The sequence below is a fragment of the Lonchura striata genome, chromosome 8, assembly GCF_046129695.1.
Source record: "Lonchura striata isolate bLonStr1 chromosome 8, bLonStr1.mat, whole genome shotgun sequence".
Lineage (NCBI taxonomy): Eukaryota > Metazoa > Chordata > Aves > Passeriformes > Estrildidae > Lonchura > Lonchura striata.
This window is the reverse complement of record NC_134610.1, coordinates 25,928,681-25,944,109: the sequence shown is the minus strand read 5'-3', so window position 1 is coordinate 25,944,109 and position 15,429 is coordinate 25,928,681. Positions and strand designations below refer to the sequence as shown.

The 15,429-nt window shown below is 37.9% G+C and overlaps 1 protein-coding gene across 2 annotated transcripts; it reads right to left on the bottom strand.

The window, feature by feature from the left end:
* Positions 1 to 3,963: 3,963 nt before the first annotated feature.
* Positions 3,964 to 15,159, bottom strand: ZDBF2 (zinc finger DBF-type containing 2). 2 transcript variants are annotated; one of them, XM_021538868.2, is made up of 8 exons: positions 15,049 to 15,159; positions 12,897 to 13,003; positions 12,265 to 12,316; positions 11,642 to 11,693; positions 10,969 to 11,074; positions 10,002 to 10,129; positions 4,388 to 6,965; positions 3,964 to 4,112 (listed from the first exon to the last, which is right to left on the bottom strand). In XM_021538868.2, exons 2-8 carry the CDS (start codon positions 12,918 to 12,920, stop codon positions 4,071 to 4,073), a joined length of 2,982 nt encoding a protein of 993 aa, XP_021394543.2. In that variant the 5' UTR covers positions 12,921 to 13,003; positions 15,049 to 15,159; the 3' UTR covers positions 3,964 to 4,070. The 2 variants fall into 2 exon arrangements, with proteins under 2 accessions (XP_021394543.2, XP_021394542.2); XM_021538867.2 differs by having other exon boundaries at positions 4,030 to 6,965.
* Positions 15,160 to 15,429: the final 270 nt, after the last annotated feature.

Genomic DNA, 15,429 nt, shown 5'->3' with positions numbered 1-15,429 from the left:
TTTTTCTATCTGTCCCCAAAACACCAAAAGCTGAAAACCTCTTATTTCCAGAATGAGTTCAGATTACTTTGTTCTCAGGCAGAGTGACCCTAAGGAAAGAAGAAAGGAAGACCAGCAAAGGAATCAAAAATCATCATCCCACTCCTGTTTCACAGTGGGGTAAAGCAGACTCCTAAGCACAGGAGCACCTGTGCCAACCTGCCCTCTGCACTTCAGACTGGGACAACACTCTCTTCTGTCACCTATCACTGATTTACTTCCAAACAGAATACACTGCCCTGAAATTTAGCTCTCTACAAATAAAAGAAGAAATCCAAATACATAGACTGATAAAAACAATGGAACCAACAAATCTGAACTAAAATGAGCAGAAGATACAGAGAAAGAACATCCAGCAACAGCACTGGATGAGTCTGTAGTATTGCTGTATCCTTACAAAACCACATTGTGTCAAATGACCACAGACAGAAGAGACAGAGAAGCCGATAAAAAATTACAACATCAAGCAAAATTATTGCAAAATATATTATCAATAACAACAACATGAAAACCACAAAACAAATTCTCATTTGGGCACAAATTCAGCATGAAACTTAAACAGAATTTCAGATGAAGCCATAGGCTCATTATAACAGAAATACTTCATTTATCTGAGTCTCAGAGAGGGGTACTTTCATAACACAATTACCAGAACATTGGATACAAACCTGTCAGAGAGAACAAGGGAGCAAAAAGTCCTATCATAAAATTAACTGAAGAACTGCGAGATGCAAGCCTCAGCTAGTTTTGGGGGATTGCTACTTTATGTTTGGTTAGGACCTGGCACAATATGACAGGGTCACACTCATGGTTCACAATACTAATGAATAATAAAAATTTATCTGCTTAGAATAAGACTGTTTTGAAAGGCTGAATGAGTACTTTATGTACTTTATGTGGGGAGAGACTTTTTAAAAATTATGAAATGTATCACAAAAACTACATACCGACAAAACATCTCTGTCCACTACCATTAAAAGAACCCAGTCCCCGCCCCGCCCCCCCCCAAAAAAAAAAATAAAACCCACAAAAGGAAAAAAAGAAACACAAACACAGAAACAAGAAATATCACCCAAAACCAACAAACCCACCCACCAATTTCAGAGAAAAAATATTTCAGTTCTCACGTTTGCCATTGCTGTAGACTTCACAACCATGTTTTGAAGTATCAGCCATGCTGCTAATGACACAATGTTCCATTCCACAAGGATAGAAATTGTATTACTTGTCTAACAGGAAAGTGCTTACCTATTTCTCAAGACCTCAGAATTTTGTCCTTCTTGCATGTGATATTGAGTATTTTTGCAATATTTTGTTTTGCAAATACGTTCATAATTCCCTTTCCAAAGCAGTTTCTGCTTTTACTTCTCATATCACAGTCTTTCCTCTTTTTCCTAGTGGTCATTGAGCATGCACAGAAGAGGTTTCTGAATATTCAGAAGCGAGGCACAGATCAACATCCAAGCCCACAGTAAACCTTATTTTGACAATGTCAACCACATAAATGTTTCCAGACTTGTACCTCAAGTCTTATTCTTCTTATAAATTCTTACATACGTTTTTTTAATTTTTCTTTTTTTTAAGGAAAATATATAGCTACCTACACTTTTATGTAAATATAACATTTTTCTTCTAAAAATCCCACCCTGATAAGAGAGTCTATTACCAAAAACAAAAGACATTACAGTCTAAAAATATTAGTAATTTTATAGTCCTCAACATATCTTTATTACTCAAGATTTCAAGGGGAAGTTGTGCACTGGAATAAGACAAGTGTACAATGAATTAGTATGGAGAACAGTATTTTGACTCTAAACAAATACACACTAGTGTTCTTAAAGTACAATGTGCATTAAAACTTGTTCACACAAAAATAATTCATGCTCTTCACATGTAAAATACTGTGAAAAATAAGATGGAAGAAGTTAGATAGGAAAACATTCTTGTATCATAAAAATATGTTAGAATGGGACTTATCTATAGTTAAAGCTTTGCTTTAAACAAACTTTATTTAAAAATCTTCTTTTGCTTTATCTAAAAATTAGCCTTTCTATAAAAACCATTCCTTTAAAACTTTGCTTTAAAAACATCAGTTTTATATTAGACAAAATATTAAATTATACAGGCACAATTAGTTGAGGGCTATAAAAATTTATATTATAGCCCCTCATTTTCCAGTGACTTGCAGTACAGTCATAAGATTCTGTGTCTACTGACAACCATAGGAAAACTTATCCAAAGAAATCAACTTTTACATAAAAAATAAAATAAATTAAAACAAAACAAACAATAAATCTGTCAGACCATATCTGACTTGTAAAGGAACGTCCTTTCCAGCTGACACATGCACATCTTTTATTTATCTTGGGAAATACGCATATACATTAAAACCATCCTCAAAATATACTCTGAACATGTGGTTTATGATGACAGCTTTTATATTTCCTTCAGATACTGTATATTAAAATAAACCATTACCAAGCCACTTTTATCTCAGCCCAAATCTGTGACCCTTGACATTTCAGAAAGAAGTGAATGAAGAATCAAGAACAGCTTTGTTTTCTGAGGGGAAAATGCACAGATATGGTCAATGTTAGAGACAGCAGGGTCTGGTCTTTTCCATGTTTTTCTTGTGTTCTGAAAAATGTATTGTACCACTAGAGAATTTATGAAGACCTTCAAGGTAAAATAGATAATGTAATATATCAAACTGAAGATTTGAAAACCAAAGCCTGGATTATGATGATATTTAACTGTGTGCTTAATTTACTGTAAATGAACCATTAATCTTAGGTTTTAAAGCACAGAAACATCCATAAGACTGGTTTTATGTCTCCTAACCGCATCAAACAAACTGTCATCATCATAATTGTTAAAAAATGAAAGAAAACTGAGCTAAAATACCATGGGTTTGGGGTTTTTTTTGTCATAAAACCATAGCAGATGGAACATCAGTGGCCAAACTTGAATTTCTGTGGAATATAATTTTAATTCAACCAGGGTTTTAACCAAATATTTTAACTCTAATACATTTAGATGGATGCTGTGTTATGTTTATTTAAATATTCTACTGCAAATTTAGAAAGTTTGAACTCTAGTCCATAAAAATTTAACCAACACTACACCAAATAAAACCAGAAAAGCACAGAACCCCAAATTCAAGGCTGACATTCTAAAAAACTTACTGCTATTTGTTTGCATTATAACTTTTCCATCCCCCTCACTAAGGAATGTGAAATTCATATACAAATTTAATCAACAAGATATTAAAAACAAACAAAAAAGCCCCCAAACATAACCCTATATTTCTTTTAGAATTCAAGACTTCAATTCAGCTACCACCATTTGAACAGTCCCCTAAGGAGACATATTCTCTTACCAGCATGGTCCATTATTGCTTGATGAGAGCCCACAGTGACTTTCAGTCCAAAAAAAAAAAAAAAACAATTTTGGACATGGTTTCAGGAACAAAGAAGTCCATACAAAAATGGGTAAAAATATATTTCATTTCAGGAAAGCATTGAATTGATCTGAATTGTATCATACTGTATTAATTTTAATGCCATTCCACAGGCAAGTATATATTATGTGTTGAAGAAGGTGCACATATACACAAATACTAAATACATACACAGAATTCAGCCCTGATTGATGTATCTTCATTAAATTTCTAGCACAGCAACTAAGTAATCTTCTGCACTTTCGAATTACGTAAAAAAATTTAAATAGGCACAATTCATTAGCAGAGCTTCTAAATTACCTTATTATAGTGCACTGTTATGCACTGATAATACCATAATAACAATATGATACCATTCAAGGTCATTTTACTGATCTACAGGTGAAGACTAGTAAATATTATTATAAGTGCTTTTAAATCAAATCCACAACTTCTGCAGCTTTACACAGTAGAACAGTGCAATACATTGTGTCCCCATATTCCAGGAGCAAGAGCCGAGTTTATACTTGTATTTATTTCACATTAGACTGGCTTTGTGCTTTCTGGAGCTCTAGCACTTCAACTGCATTGTCTATGGCCTCCTTTTTTTCTCCTTCTTTCTTCCAGGTGCTGGCTATAAAAAACAGAAAAAAAAAGTTCTTTTGGTAGCTAGCTCTCACCTGGTAGAACAAGACAGTTTCGAAGTAATGGTACAACAGAAGTTCTCCTAGAGGGGCGGTTCACAGTGCCAGGATGACCCCGATCTCCACTTACTCCCCAGTTCCTGACTTTGGAGGAAGCTTGCTCTGGCTTCTTGGGAAAAGATTCTGATGTGACTTTCTGCCTTTTTTCAGGAATCCCTGTTACAACTGTTGAGTTCAGAAAGGCCCTTTTTGGTTTCCTCCTCACCTTTAATTTTTTAGCATCATGCTTTTCTTTCTTAGGGTGCTTTCCCACTGTAGTTTTCCTTGTCTGGCACCTATGGATGGAGAAAGCAGATTTCTGGGCACAAGGCTGAAGTTGTCTTCTCATCCCCTCTTTCTGCTGTTTTTTAGTTCTGGATGTTTGTTTGCCTGTGGTTACTCTGTTTCCTCTCCTTGCAAGAGTACATCTGACAGACTTAGATCCTGCAGTCTTTCTGGAAAAAACTGGTTCTTTGTTAGTGCCTTCTTTTCTTTTCCATATTGCTTTTGGAGTCTCCCTCTCTGACCACTCACTCCTGATGGAGGTCAGAGGAGTTTTGGTAATTCTATTAAATGGAATTAATCTATAATCTCCTTCTATCACAGAGTTCAAAGGTGAAATGATTAGGTGCTTAAAAGAGTTCTCAGATACAAGACAATCTGTTCTTTCTGTGGCAACAGATGGTCCATCTGCCTTTTGACTTGAGGCTGCATCATTCCCTTTATCTTGATCTGGCAGGAAAGATGCTGAAGAACTACAGAAGTCTGACCAATTGAGTGACTTTGATGGCATGCTTTCTCTCTGTGTATCAGCTAGTTTCTTCATGTTTGCATCAAAGCTGAGACTTCTGAAAAGCTGTCGAACATGAGAGGGCTTTTTGGCCTTTTCTCCAACTGTACTCTTTGGAGGTGTTTTCAGAATTCGATTTGTCAGTGGGTCATAATATTTGAGTGAACACTGTTTGTATTTATATCTTACAGAGTCCTTGCTATCTGTGGAGTTATGATTTTTCCTCATTTTGGGAATATCTGTAGGTTTACCTTTGCACTGTTTTACCTCTGGGCATGAGAGTACATACACCACTGTCTTGGGCTGTACAGGACTCATGATCTTGCTATAGGATTCTGGAAGTTTAAGAGCACATAGTCTGGTTTTCATGTTTGGAGTTTTTTCATTCTCTAGACACGCTATGCTTGCTTTCTGATCCGCTGGATCAGATTCCCTTCTAGACATTTTCCTTTTTGCTACAGGGTAGTTCAGCAGACTTGTTTGGGTACCATGGCTGACTTTAACCACCTGACACCTTGAAGCCAGGCGCCATGTCCTTTTCCTAGGCATTTTTACAATTTGTGGGTTGCATAGTGTATCTGAGGCTAAAGACGGGTTATCAAAATCAGAGCCACCACTTAAAGCATCATTAAATTCTGGCAATGCTTTAACTGGTGCACTTTCTGTTCTATTACCCTCATTAATATTGATCCTTTTTTCATCCTTCTGCTTTTTCTTCTTCATTCTCTTCCCTGTACAATTGGCTGAGGATTCGCTGTTAAAGTAGCAGCGAAAACGACCTTCCCTGAAATCACGCACAAGTTCTTCAATTTTTATATCATCTTCATACATTATTTGAGACCAAGTTTTTCCCACAAAAGAAGGAGGCACGTGAGGCAGGGCTGGAAGAACTGGTTCTTCGGTATGAACTATGACATCCTTTTTCACTGCTTCTGTTTTCTCTAATGACTCAGTTTTTAAAACAGAAGAGAGCTGTGTTCCATAGTCTTTATCTTGCAAACATACCTGGACCTCTTTCAGGAATTCTATATCTTTGATAGCTGCCTTAGGTAAATCTGTTCCCACCTGTATTGGTGCATCACAGTCAAAACTCATTTCAGAGCCCTCTAAACTAGTATGGTCCAGAAATGATGAAAAAGGTACACTGGGATTATTCTCTTCTTTGAAATAAATTTCTTCTGATGTAGTTTCATGGCAGTATTTTACAATTACGTCTTCAATAGTTTCATCCACTGAACTTTCATCACCTCTGTTTGTCTTTATGTTTTTGCATCTTGCTAGTTGTGGGGATGTCCCAAGATCAAGGGAGCTGCTGATACCCACAGTATCCCTGAGATGGAGATCAGACACCAAAGTTTCATCCTGAGTTCGTAAACTATCTCGCTTTGAGAGAGATTGACCTGAGGTAATAAAGGAAGAATTTTTGTGGCTGTGTGTAGGATTCTGATGAGAAACTGAAGGGCATTTTGGGTGAGCCAGTGCTGGAGCAGGATTCAAGCGTGTGTTCAATAACACATCCTTACTGCACACCTCCATTGCTCTTTCATCACATCCACTGCGCAGAAACAGATTTGATGCTGTCAAATCCCTAACATTTTTTCCTGTTTTAGGATTAACAGAGGAACTGTGGCTTGTAGGACTGAGAGAAAACTGCTGAGGTACAGGGCTCAAAGCTGTGGACTGACCTTCATAGTTACGATCTGCAATTCGAGCACGTTTCAGATTTACCCATTTCTTATCACTACAAATGCCAAAAGACTGCTGAGACATTCCTGGAACACGTTCCTGGCCTCTTTGAAGTTTTTGAAAACATGCTTGTGTGACAAAAGTTTTCTTTGTGCCCTCACGAGACAGGCATGGAACGGAAGAGCCTATTTCACAAGTGAACTCCTGGTCTTTGCCGGAAATCTCCTGTTTCTCAGTATTCCTCTTTTTCTGCATCTCTTCTGAGGACAGGCAAGAAATCCTAGGAGCCTCCAGAGTGACAGGGAATGGCATGTCATCATAGGTTGGTCTAAAGGGGAGGAGAGAAAAAAACAGCTTAGATAAATACTGTAAATATGCTTGAATTGTTCAAACAGCAGCGTGGGGTTTTTTTAAGAGTCATTACCTAGACTGCATCACTTCTAATGAATAAACTGAAATTACTATTTCTGATGCTCTATCTCAGAGATATTAAATTTTTTTTTAATTATGGAGGGGGAAATGCTCCACAAAGCTAAAAATAATAATTTGGGCATTAGTCTAGCACCCTCTTTATGCAATCATCAATTAAGAATGGCCAAACATAGATTACAATAATTTTATAAATACAGCACGTCAGAAAAAGTAAAGATCTTTCCTTTGTTTGAAGCGGTAAGCCTACAAAGAGGTCATTTCAATGGTCATACTATTATTACTGAAAATCAAGCTTTTGCAGAGAAATGGAACATAATAATAGGACACAGTATAAAACCATTGTTGAGTATAAATGCCCTTTTCCCTACAAAACATGGCTGCCTGATAGGAACTCTGCACACGTAACCAAGGAATTCCATGTTTACTGTTTCTCACACACATACCACAGCTTCTGACTCACTCCTGCAAGAAGCCAAGTTAGGATTGTTCAGCCTTGCTGTGACAACAGATTTTTATATATTCTGTAATTGGCAGTTCTGTCTTTAAGACTGCCTCAAACACAAGGGTTTGTGTCTTCCAGAATTAACACAGCTGACAGATATGGGCTATCTTTCCTATGCAACCCAGGAACCCACAAGGCTTCAATGTGTAGCAGCCAGGCAAATCCAATGGAAACAATTTTTAAAATATGTAAATATAACTGAAGAAGAGACTAATGTGTTTCACTCAAAAATTATAACCATCTTGTGAGACCCAAACAGATGCTTACTTTAATACATGGCAGACATCAACTAACAGAAGTATTGTGAACAATTTTATAGTACAGTAATTTCCTTGGTTATATAACTAAGACTACATACAACTAAGGGATATAGGACTGAGTGAGCAACAGAAATCTCATATAATGAAGCATTAAAAAAGAACTATTACTACATGAATGCAAAGTAACCAAATACATCAGATTATCAAACAATGCTTATCATCCGAAATGCTGCTTTGCCCTTGCATGAATTCTCAGTCACCTCTGAAATAGGACCTAAAGGGAATGCCAGATGCAACAGAAATAATCTTTTAACTACCTAACTTCAGAGTTCTTCCATCTTTGTGTGAAACATTTTTGCATCCTGGCAGGTGGATCTTGCTGAAAGACTGAATATAAAACTAAATAGATTTTCATATGGAGAAACTACAGCCAACTCCTAGGTCTCTACCTCAGTTAAGAGCCTACAAGCACTTCTCAAAAATTACTTTTAAGCAAATGTCCCTGTGGGAAAGAGAACAGAACAACAGTTTTATATAATTAGGAACCTTTGACAGTTTTGCTACAAATTACCCGCTTAAGTAGAATGAAGATTTACTTTATATGCTCAATACTATTTCCTTAGGTAAAAACTTACATACCAAGTGTTTGGAGGAAGGAATGATTTGGTGGTTTGTGGGTGTTTGGTTTTGTTTTGTTTTTTACTGGGGGAGAACAATATCCTTTGAAATTCAGTATAAGACAAAGCTCTGGTGAAATTTTCCTTTTTCCACATAACTACTAGGCATACTGGTTCTGTAAAACAAATCAAGTCTTACAAATATTTCCATAATCTTTTAAAATTACACATAAGGATCCCTTGTATGAATTCAGCTAAATAGCAAAACAGTTATTTAAAGAACTGTGTGAAACTGTACATAAATCCGAATGTTTTAACATGAGAAAGAAGAGAATAAAAATCTTACCTTGAGTGTCAGTTAAGACCATGACTTTCTTTTCAGAGCAGGACCACAGCATAAATCTATCAATGCTTTCTTTTCCATCTTTGCTTTTCTTCCTACAAACTCTGTCTAGATTTGGGAGTACTGTCTCCCGCTTCTTCCTCCAACTTAATCTAGATTTTGTATATTATTTTTCTCATTCTATTCCTTCTTCCAACAACTTAAAGGAACATGGATAGCATGGTCTTCCTTGTTAGTACGTGTAATTCACCAAAGCAACAACCCTTTATTAGTGACACGTCCAGAGAAGCCTGTCTTAAAGTGAATCCTATATTTTCTCCAGAGCAAAAAATGCTGAAGTGTTCTTGATAGTGCAATAAAATCTATTTATTTAAGATGGGACGACAATTTATTTACTTGTAGTGATGTGAACATCATGTCCTGGGCTAGTCTGGTATAGACATGCATATTAGCTACTTCTAGCACATCCCTGATAATGAGGGCCAATGAGTGCTTTCAGACAGAACACCCTTCTGCTTGTTTGTCAGACATGGAGTTGTATATTTAGAAACTATACTGGATTAAACTGGGATTTTTGTCTGCCTTTCAAAACATAACAAATAAGGTTTAATCTATTTTTCCCTTATCTACAGAGAAAAATGTAACACACTGATCCTCTTATCACTCTTGAAACACACACATGATAAAAAAAAGAACACTTTTCAAAATTTGAGCATTAATGAATTGGCCAATTAATGTAATTCAAATATTAATTGAACAGGTGACCTGCAAGGCTGATGAAAAAATAAGCATGTAAATACCTACCTGACATAATCAACAAACCAAAATTATGAACCCTTTCCAAACATACATAAAATATGCTGCTAAATATATATATGTAAGGCCCAGAATCATAATATTTAGAATAAAACATACAAAGCTCAAAATTTAAGAATTTGTAAAAGCATTTGAGATTATACAGTCTGCCATTTTAAGTGCAGACCTATATATTCCTTCTTTTTTCAGGTCTTCACATTTATATGCTATCAGTGGTGTTGTTTCAAATCCCTAAGTAGTGAAGTTGTCTTCATATAAACAGCAATTGTCTCCATTGAGCAAGTTTCACCTCAAATGAGCCAAATTTACTGCTCAGCAGTAGAACAAATACAGGAATTCATAACAATGCATACCACTAACACATATTAAAACAAGTAAGCTGTCTGTATTATACCTGCTGTCATGGTATCTGTGGGGATGATGCTGCAAAACATCCTGAAGGAAACGCTCCATCAAGCTACTGGTACCCGTACGATTCCTGCAGTATGTTGTAAAATGTCTGTGCTGGGAGCTGAAAATATGCTGGTGAAAGATGCAATAGATGATTAGTCTAATACTACTGCTAACACACAGGCCTATTCCTAAAAATTCCTTCTAGGTTAAACATTACTGCTATGAAAATATTTAAAGAAAAATTTTATTTTACTATTTTAAAATAATCTTGAGATTTTTAAGTATGTTTAGACAATCTCAAATAATACTAAAATGTATTGAAGTATCTTTCTGAGCTGGAATTTAAATTAGTGGTTAATTAAAATTTAAATTAGTGGTTAATCTCTTCTCTAACTAGCACAAATGCTCTCACCAATCTCAGATCTGCTCACAAGTTTCTTAACCACAACAAATACTATAAATGTATCTATAATTTACTTATAATATTCTTGAATTTCATATGAGCAAACATCCTATGAGTCACTCAAATTAACAAGAATTTTCTTAAGTGCAAAAGATTAAATAGGCTTCTACTTTCTCATTGAAAAAGTCTGTAAGACAAGAGACTGGCAAAATAACTGAAAATGGTTGATCAAATGTCTCCAGCCTTGATATCTAACATATTACTATAACCAATACTTTAAAATATATAGAGATCTCAAGATTAAAGACACAGAGAAAACCATAATGGGTGCAATGCAGAGCTGTGTGGCACTTCAGAAAAAGCAGACTGCAGCAGCTGTGCCACCCCATCAGCATCTTTTACAACAGGCAGCAAAATAAGCAAGGTATCTTCCCGAGGGCACATAGTGTGCAATTCACAAACCGCTTATCTTTCACTCAGTATTGGCTGTTTGGTGTAGAAACTCATATTTATAAATTGATAAATCCTTGCTATCTGCTGCCAGATTATGCAGAAGCTGTCTTACCTGTTCCAGATTACTGTAGTGTACATGGCAACAGTTGCAGTATCCTTGTCTGTTCTGCACAGTGGATACTCCAGGCTGAGGATGTTCTTGTCCTCTTCTGTGTAAACTGAAAGAAGCATGTAATATTGTCAAGACATGTTGGATTGTTTAATCCATGTCCTTAGGATGGAAATTCTAAATATCTATCTTACTACAGAGATGGGAAAAACTTCCAAGATAAATGTTTCTATTTTAGAATTGTAATGGTAAGTGAGACTATGTATTTTAAAGTATTCTGAAGCAAATTTCACTAAAGAACTTTCTCCTTAAACGCAAAATGAAGAATAACAGCTTGAAGGTACAGTTAGCTGAAATCTGATAATAACTGCCTCCAAAGAAAAAGGCAGAGTCATCTTTTCATTCTTCTGTTTGCTAGTATTTTGAAATAAAAGAAAAAAAGACCAAAAATCTTGACATCCACACAGTAGTTTGGGGTACTACAATGTCCCTTCCCCACAGTTTTTAACAGTACCTGGGTGTAAGATACAAAGTACTTCCAATCATACACTCAAATCCATTTTGTGTCACTGTCATCCATTACACAAGGTAACAGATAAGGCTGAAAAGCAGATTCTTCCCATTTTACTATGGTATGCAGTAAGCTGGATGCAACTTAGATCATCACCTAACTTACCTGCTACTGCTGTCCTGTCGTGGAGAACCCTCAACATCGTGTCTTTGGATTCCTACAGAAAAACAAAACCAACAACCAAGAAATAAACCAACCAAACACACATGTAGAAAACACAAAAACCAACAGAGTATCACGGAGATGGAGAGTTTTATATGCACTAGCTCCTTCTTTAGATCTCTACTTCTCTTGCATTTGTCAAATCTACTATTTTAAAGGAAGATAAAAGAATTAGTAAGTTCAAAACAGCATGAAGAGATTCTGTTGTCAGCAAAGGTCATCCAACAATTTCATAAAATAAGCTTTACTCTTTCATAGCTGAGGTGAGTTTTTCTACTGATTTGTCTGGGTTCAAGAGTAGGCAATCTACATTGGTACTGCAACATCCATAATTACTGAGATAAAATGTAAAGTGTCTCAGTTTTCAACAGGACAAGAAAATTACACCTACATGGAAACTTTGTGGATGATTCAGGAGTCACTCCTTCCATCTAAGTTCATCATGAAATTTAAGAAATCAAAGCATGCAATCGAACTACAAGATTAACTAATACTTGAATTGATAGTTATTACATTTTTAAATGTAACCTCAACAAAAACAATTTTGAACTTTTTCAACTTCTTACCTTGTGCTGAAGAAGCAGAAGCTTCATCAAGTCGTTTGATTCTCTCAAACATCTGTAGGTAAAAAAATTTTAAAGTCAGTCCATCATCATACTGTATCCTGAAGCTCCAAGCTACAAGCTCTTTAAAAGTCTGAACTGCTTCAGCTACAGACCAATACCTGATTTAAATGAAGCTGCATTCTAAAAAGAAACTTCTGCTTTAGTAGGTTACCCTAATATTACATTTAACAATACATTTTAGCTGTGATAGAAGGGGCTAACTTTTAACTAATTAATTAAATCAAATAATGAGCACAGCCCACCCTCTGTTAGGTTATTAAGCAATAACCTTGTCCAATTAATTAAATTACTTAATTTCTTAAGTTGCCTTAAAAATTAAGACAAGACATATATGTAAGAAAACACATTTGAGACCTATACCACACAAAGTAATTATCTAGGCTGGAAAAGCAATCCTTATTACGCAAAAGATCTGCAAATCAATTTTGACTCTCACAATTTTTAATAAAAACACGACTGCAGCAACAAGCAGTTTTGTGCTTTAGGGTGTCTGAACACAAAGGACTTCCAGGTGTCACACAGGCCTTTTATGCTATGGATTGTAAGCATTAAATCACCTTTTCAGTACCTACCTTAGAGTCACCAATCTTCCTCATCCACCAAAGCTGACTCCAGACTAGCAAGCAATAAATGTCAAACAGGAGGCCATTTGTAGTGCAGGACACTTCTCTCACCCCATCTGGCAACATGGAAGTTTAAGAGACTTTTAAAATAACATTAATAATGCATGTTTTCCATGCCCTAAGGCATGAAAATTTTTCTGTACCATTTTGCAGACAGTTAACAAATGGATAAAACTTTTTGAAGTCTGCAGCACATTTTTCTTAATATGGAAGTAATTTTGAGAGTCTTTCCTATATAAATGTTAACCATTCCTTTTGGAATGGGCTCTGTGTACTAAACATTGTTATCACTTCCCAGACTATGTACTGCTTATGATAAAATACCTGAGTTGTTATAGCAGTTATGGTCAGAAGGAATATATTAACGGTTCAACTTTAAACAGCCCCTCACCCCCAAAACAAAACAATCCACCAAAACACCAAATTCCTTCTACTTCCTATTGTGTTGGAATTTATGTAATAATATTAAAAAACAAAATAAACAAGAAATCCCAGCTTTTCCAATAAACCTTTTCTTCTTGCAGCTGAAAAAAGCTTTTTTGATAGATCAGCTGATCTCAGTTGTCCTGTTCTATTTCCTATACACTGCCAGGATCCAAAAGAAAGTGAAGGAAAAACACAGAAAACTACCCCTCATGAGCAACGTTTTATGTAAAATCACTTGTTCTACCTGCTTGAAGTTGATTTCCTGCTGTTTTAAGTCTTACATACAATCCTACGATAAAGCTAAAAGTGTGGCAAGAGTGTAGCAACCACAGAGGAGGCTACCCCATGGATGAGGCAGTCAGGCAGCTCCACAGCCAGAAGGGGACACCACAACCATTCATCCCCATCCACTGCCCCAAAAAGAGATTAAAGCACCTGGAACACCAACGTTTCATCTCGAAGATGCTAAGCAGTGTGTTGGAGGATGTAGGAAGAACTGTTGTCTTACAGGAAAACCTATTTTCTTTATATCAGTGTTTGGAAGAACCATAGCGTACTGGACAAAGAAATAAGTCTGAACTCAAACTATATACAGCTTGCTTAGCATCTGAAGTCAAGCTTAACCCACAAGCTAATAATATTAAGGAAATCTGCTACGTAACTGCCTTATTTATGTTGCCAAAATCTGGAGGGCCTGAGATCCTTGCTTTTTTAAAACAGGGACTACAGCTATAAATCAAAAAAGGATTTTTCATATATCCAAGGAAAGAATGCAAAATTCTGCCTTAGTTAAGATCTTGACAGTGGAAACTATCTTAAACTGTTGGATTAAGAATAAATAAATAATATCTATTCAAGATTAAGCTTAAATATTTTACAACTAAAAAATCCTTTCCATCGTAACAAATGTATAAACAACCAGTTACATACAGAAATTTTGATTTGTAAACTTCTAATCAAGCTATTTTAGCAGCTGTCTTTAAAACCAAAGCTTCATTTTGGCTTCATTGAGTTACACTGTGTACAGCATGTAGAGAACGAAAAACTTGAATCATATTTAGCAACACAACCAAAAGGTATGAAACGTATGTATTAAAAATTTTTTAAATAATTTTTAAAAATCAGTGGTGCATTCTGATAGTAACTGAGTGTCAAAGGCATCAGATAAACTCTTGTCACTCTTGCACCGCAGCAAGCAGAGCAGAAAGGGTGAAAAAGCAATAAAAACTGATCCTGGAAATACACCTCACAAGCACCGCTGTCACCCCTTCACCCGAGAGCGACTGTGCTGGGCAGGCAGGGGGAGACCAGGTACCTCCCCCAGGCTGCGGGACCTGCCGTCCCGCAGCACTGCCGCACCGGGGAGGCGGGCGGCAGCTCCCCTCAGCAGCGGCCGCTGCTCCGCGGGCTCGGCGCAAGCCGCGGGTCCCGTCCCGGCTGCACCGACCCCGCGGAGCCCGCCTCGTCCCGTCCCGTCCCCCGCCGGGCCGCGCCGCCCGGGGCGGAGCCGCAGGGCCGGCCGGCAGCCGAGGGACCGGGGCCGGCCGCGCCCGCGGAGCTCCGGCCGTGCCCGCGGAGCTCCGCCCGCCCCGCCGGGAGCCGGCGCCCGCCGCCGGGCGCTGAGGGGCCGCCGCGCGCTCGCCCGCCCGCTCCCCATTCCCAGCTGCCGGCTCACCTCCATCATTCCCCGTTCGCTCTTCAGTGCCGCCCGGGGGTCAAGGGACGCCATCCTCTGCTTCCTGCTCCGGGTCGGCGGGCCGCGCCCCGCGAAGGGAATGGCGGGAGCTGCGGTTCCCGGGCCGCTGCTCCCGGCGCGGCGCGGGCGCCTCCTGCCCGAGCGCCGCGGCCCGCCCGCCATGCGGGCCGGCTGTGGGGGGCTGGCGGCAAGGCTCGCACGGAGCCCCGCAGCCTCGCTTCCTGCAGCACAGCGCTGGAAACTGCTCCAGAGCACCTCGGGGTGGCGTCTTTTGTCAGCCCCGGCCGGTGGTATTGATTACGGAAAAGTTACCTCTTAGCTAAGTTTCATTTCAGCAGCTGTCATTTTCTCCTTCAAAGC

Bases quoted from the DNA above. Each gene is read 5' to 3' on its own strand.
- ZDBF2 (XM_021538867.2), bottom strand. From the start codon at position 12,920: ATGAGGAAGATTGGTGACTCTAAG. The intron at 12,317-12,896 runs GTAGGTACTGAA...TTTTACCTACAG, and splicing joins GGAAGATTGGTGACTCTAAG to ATGTTTGAGAGAATCAAACG. The intron at 10,130-10,968 runs GTAAGACAGCTT...ATCTTTCACCAG, and splicing joins ACTACAGTAATCTGGAACAG to CATATTTTCAGCTCCCAGCA.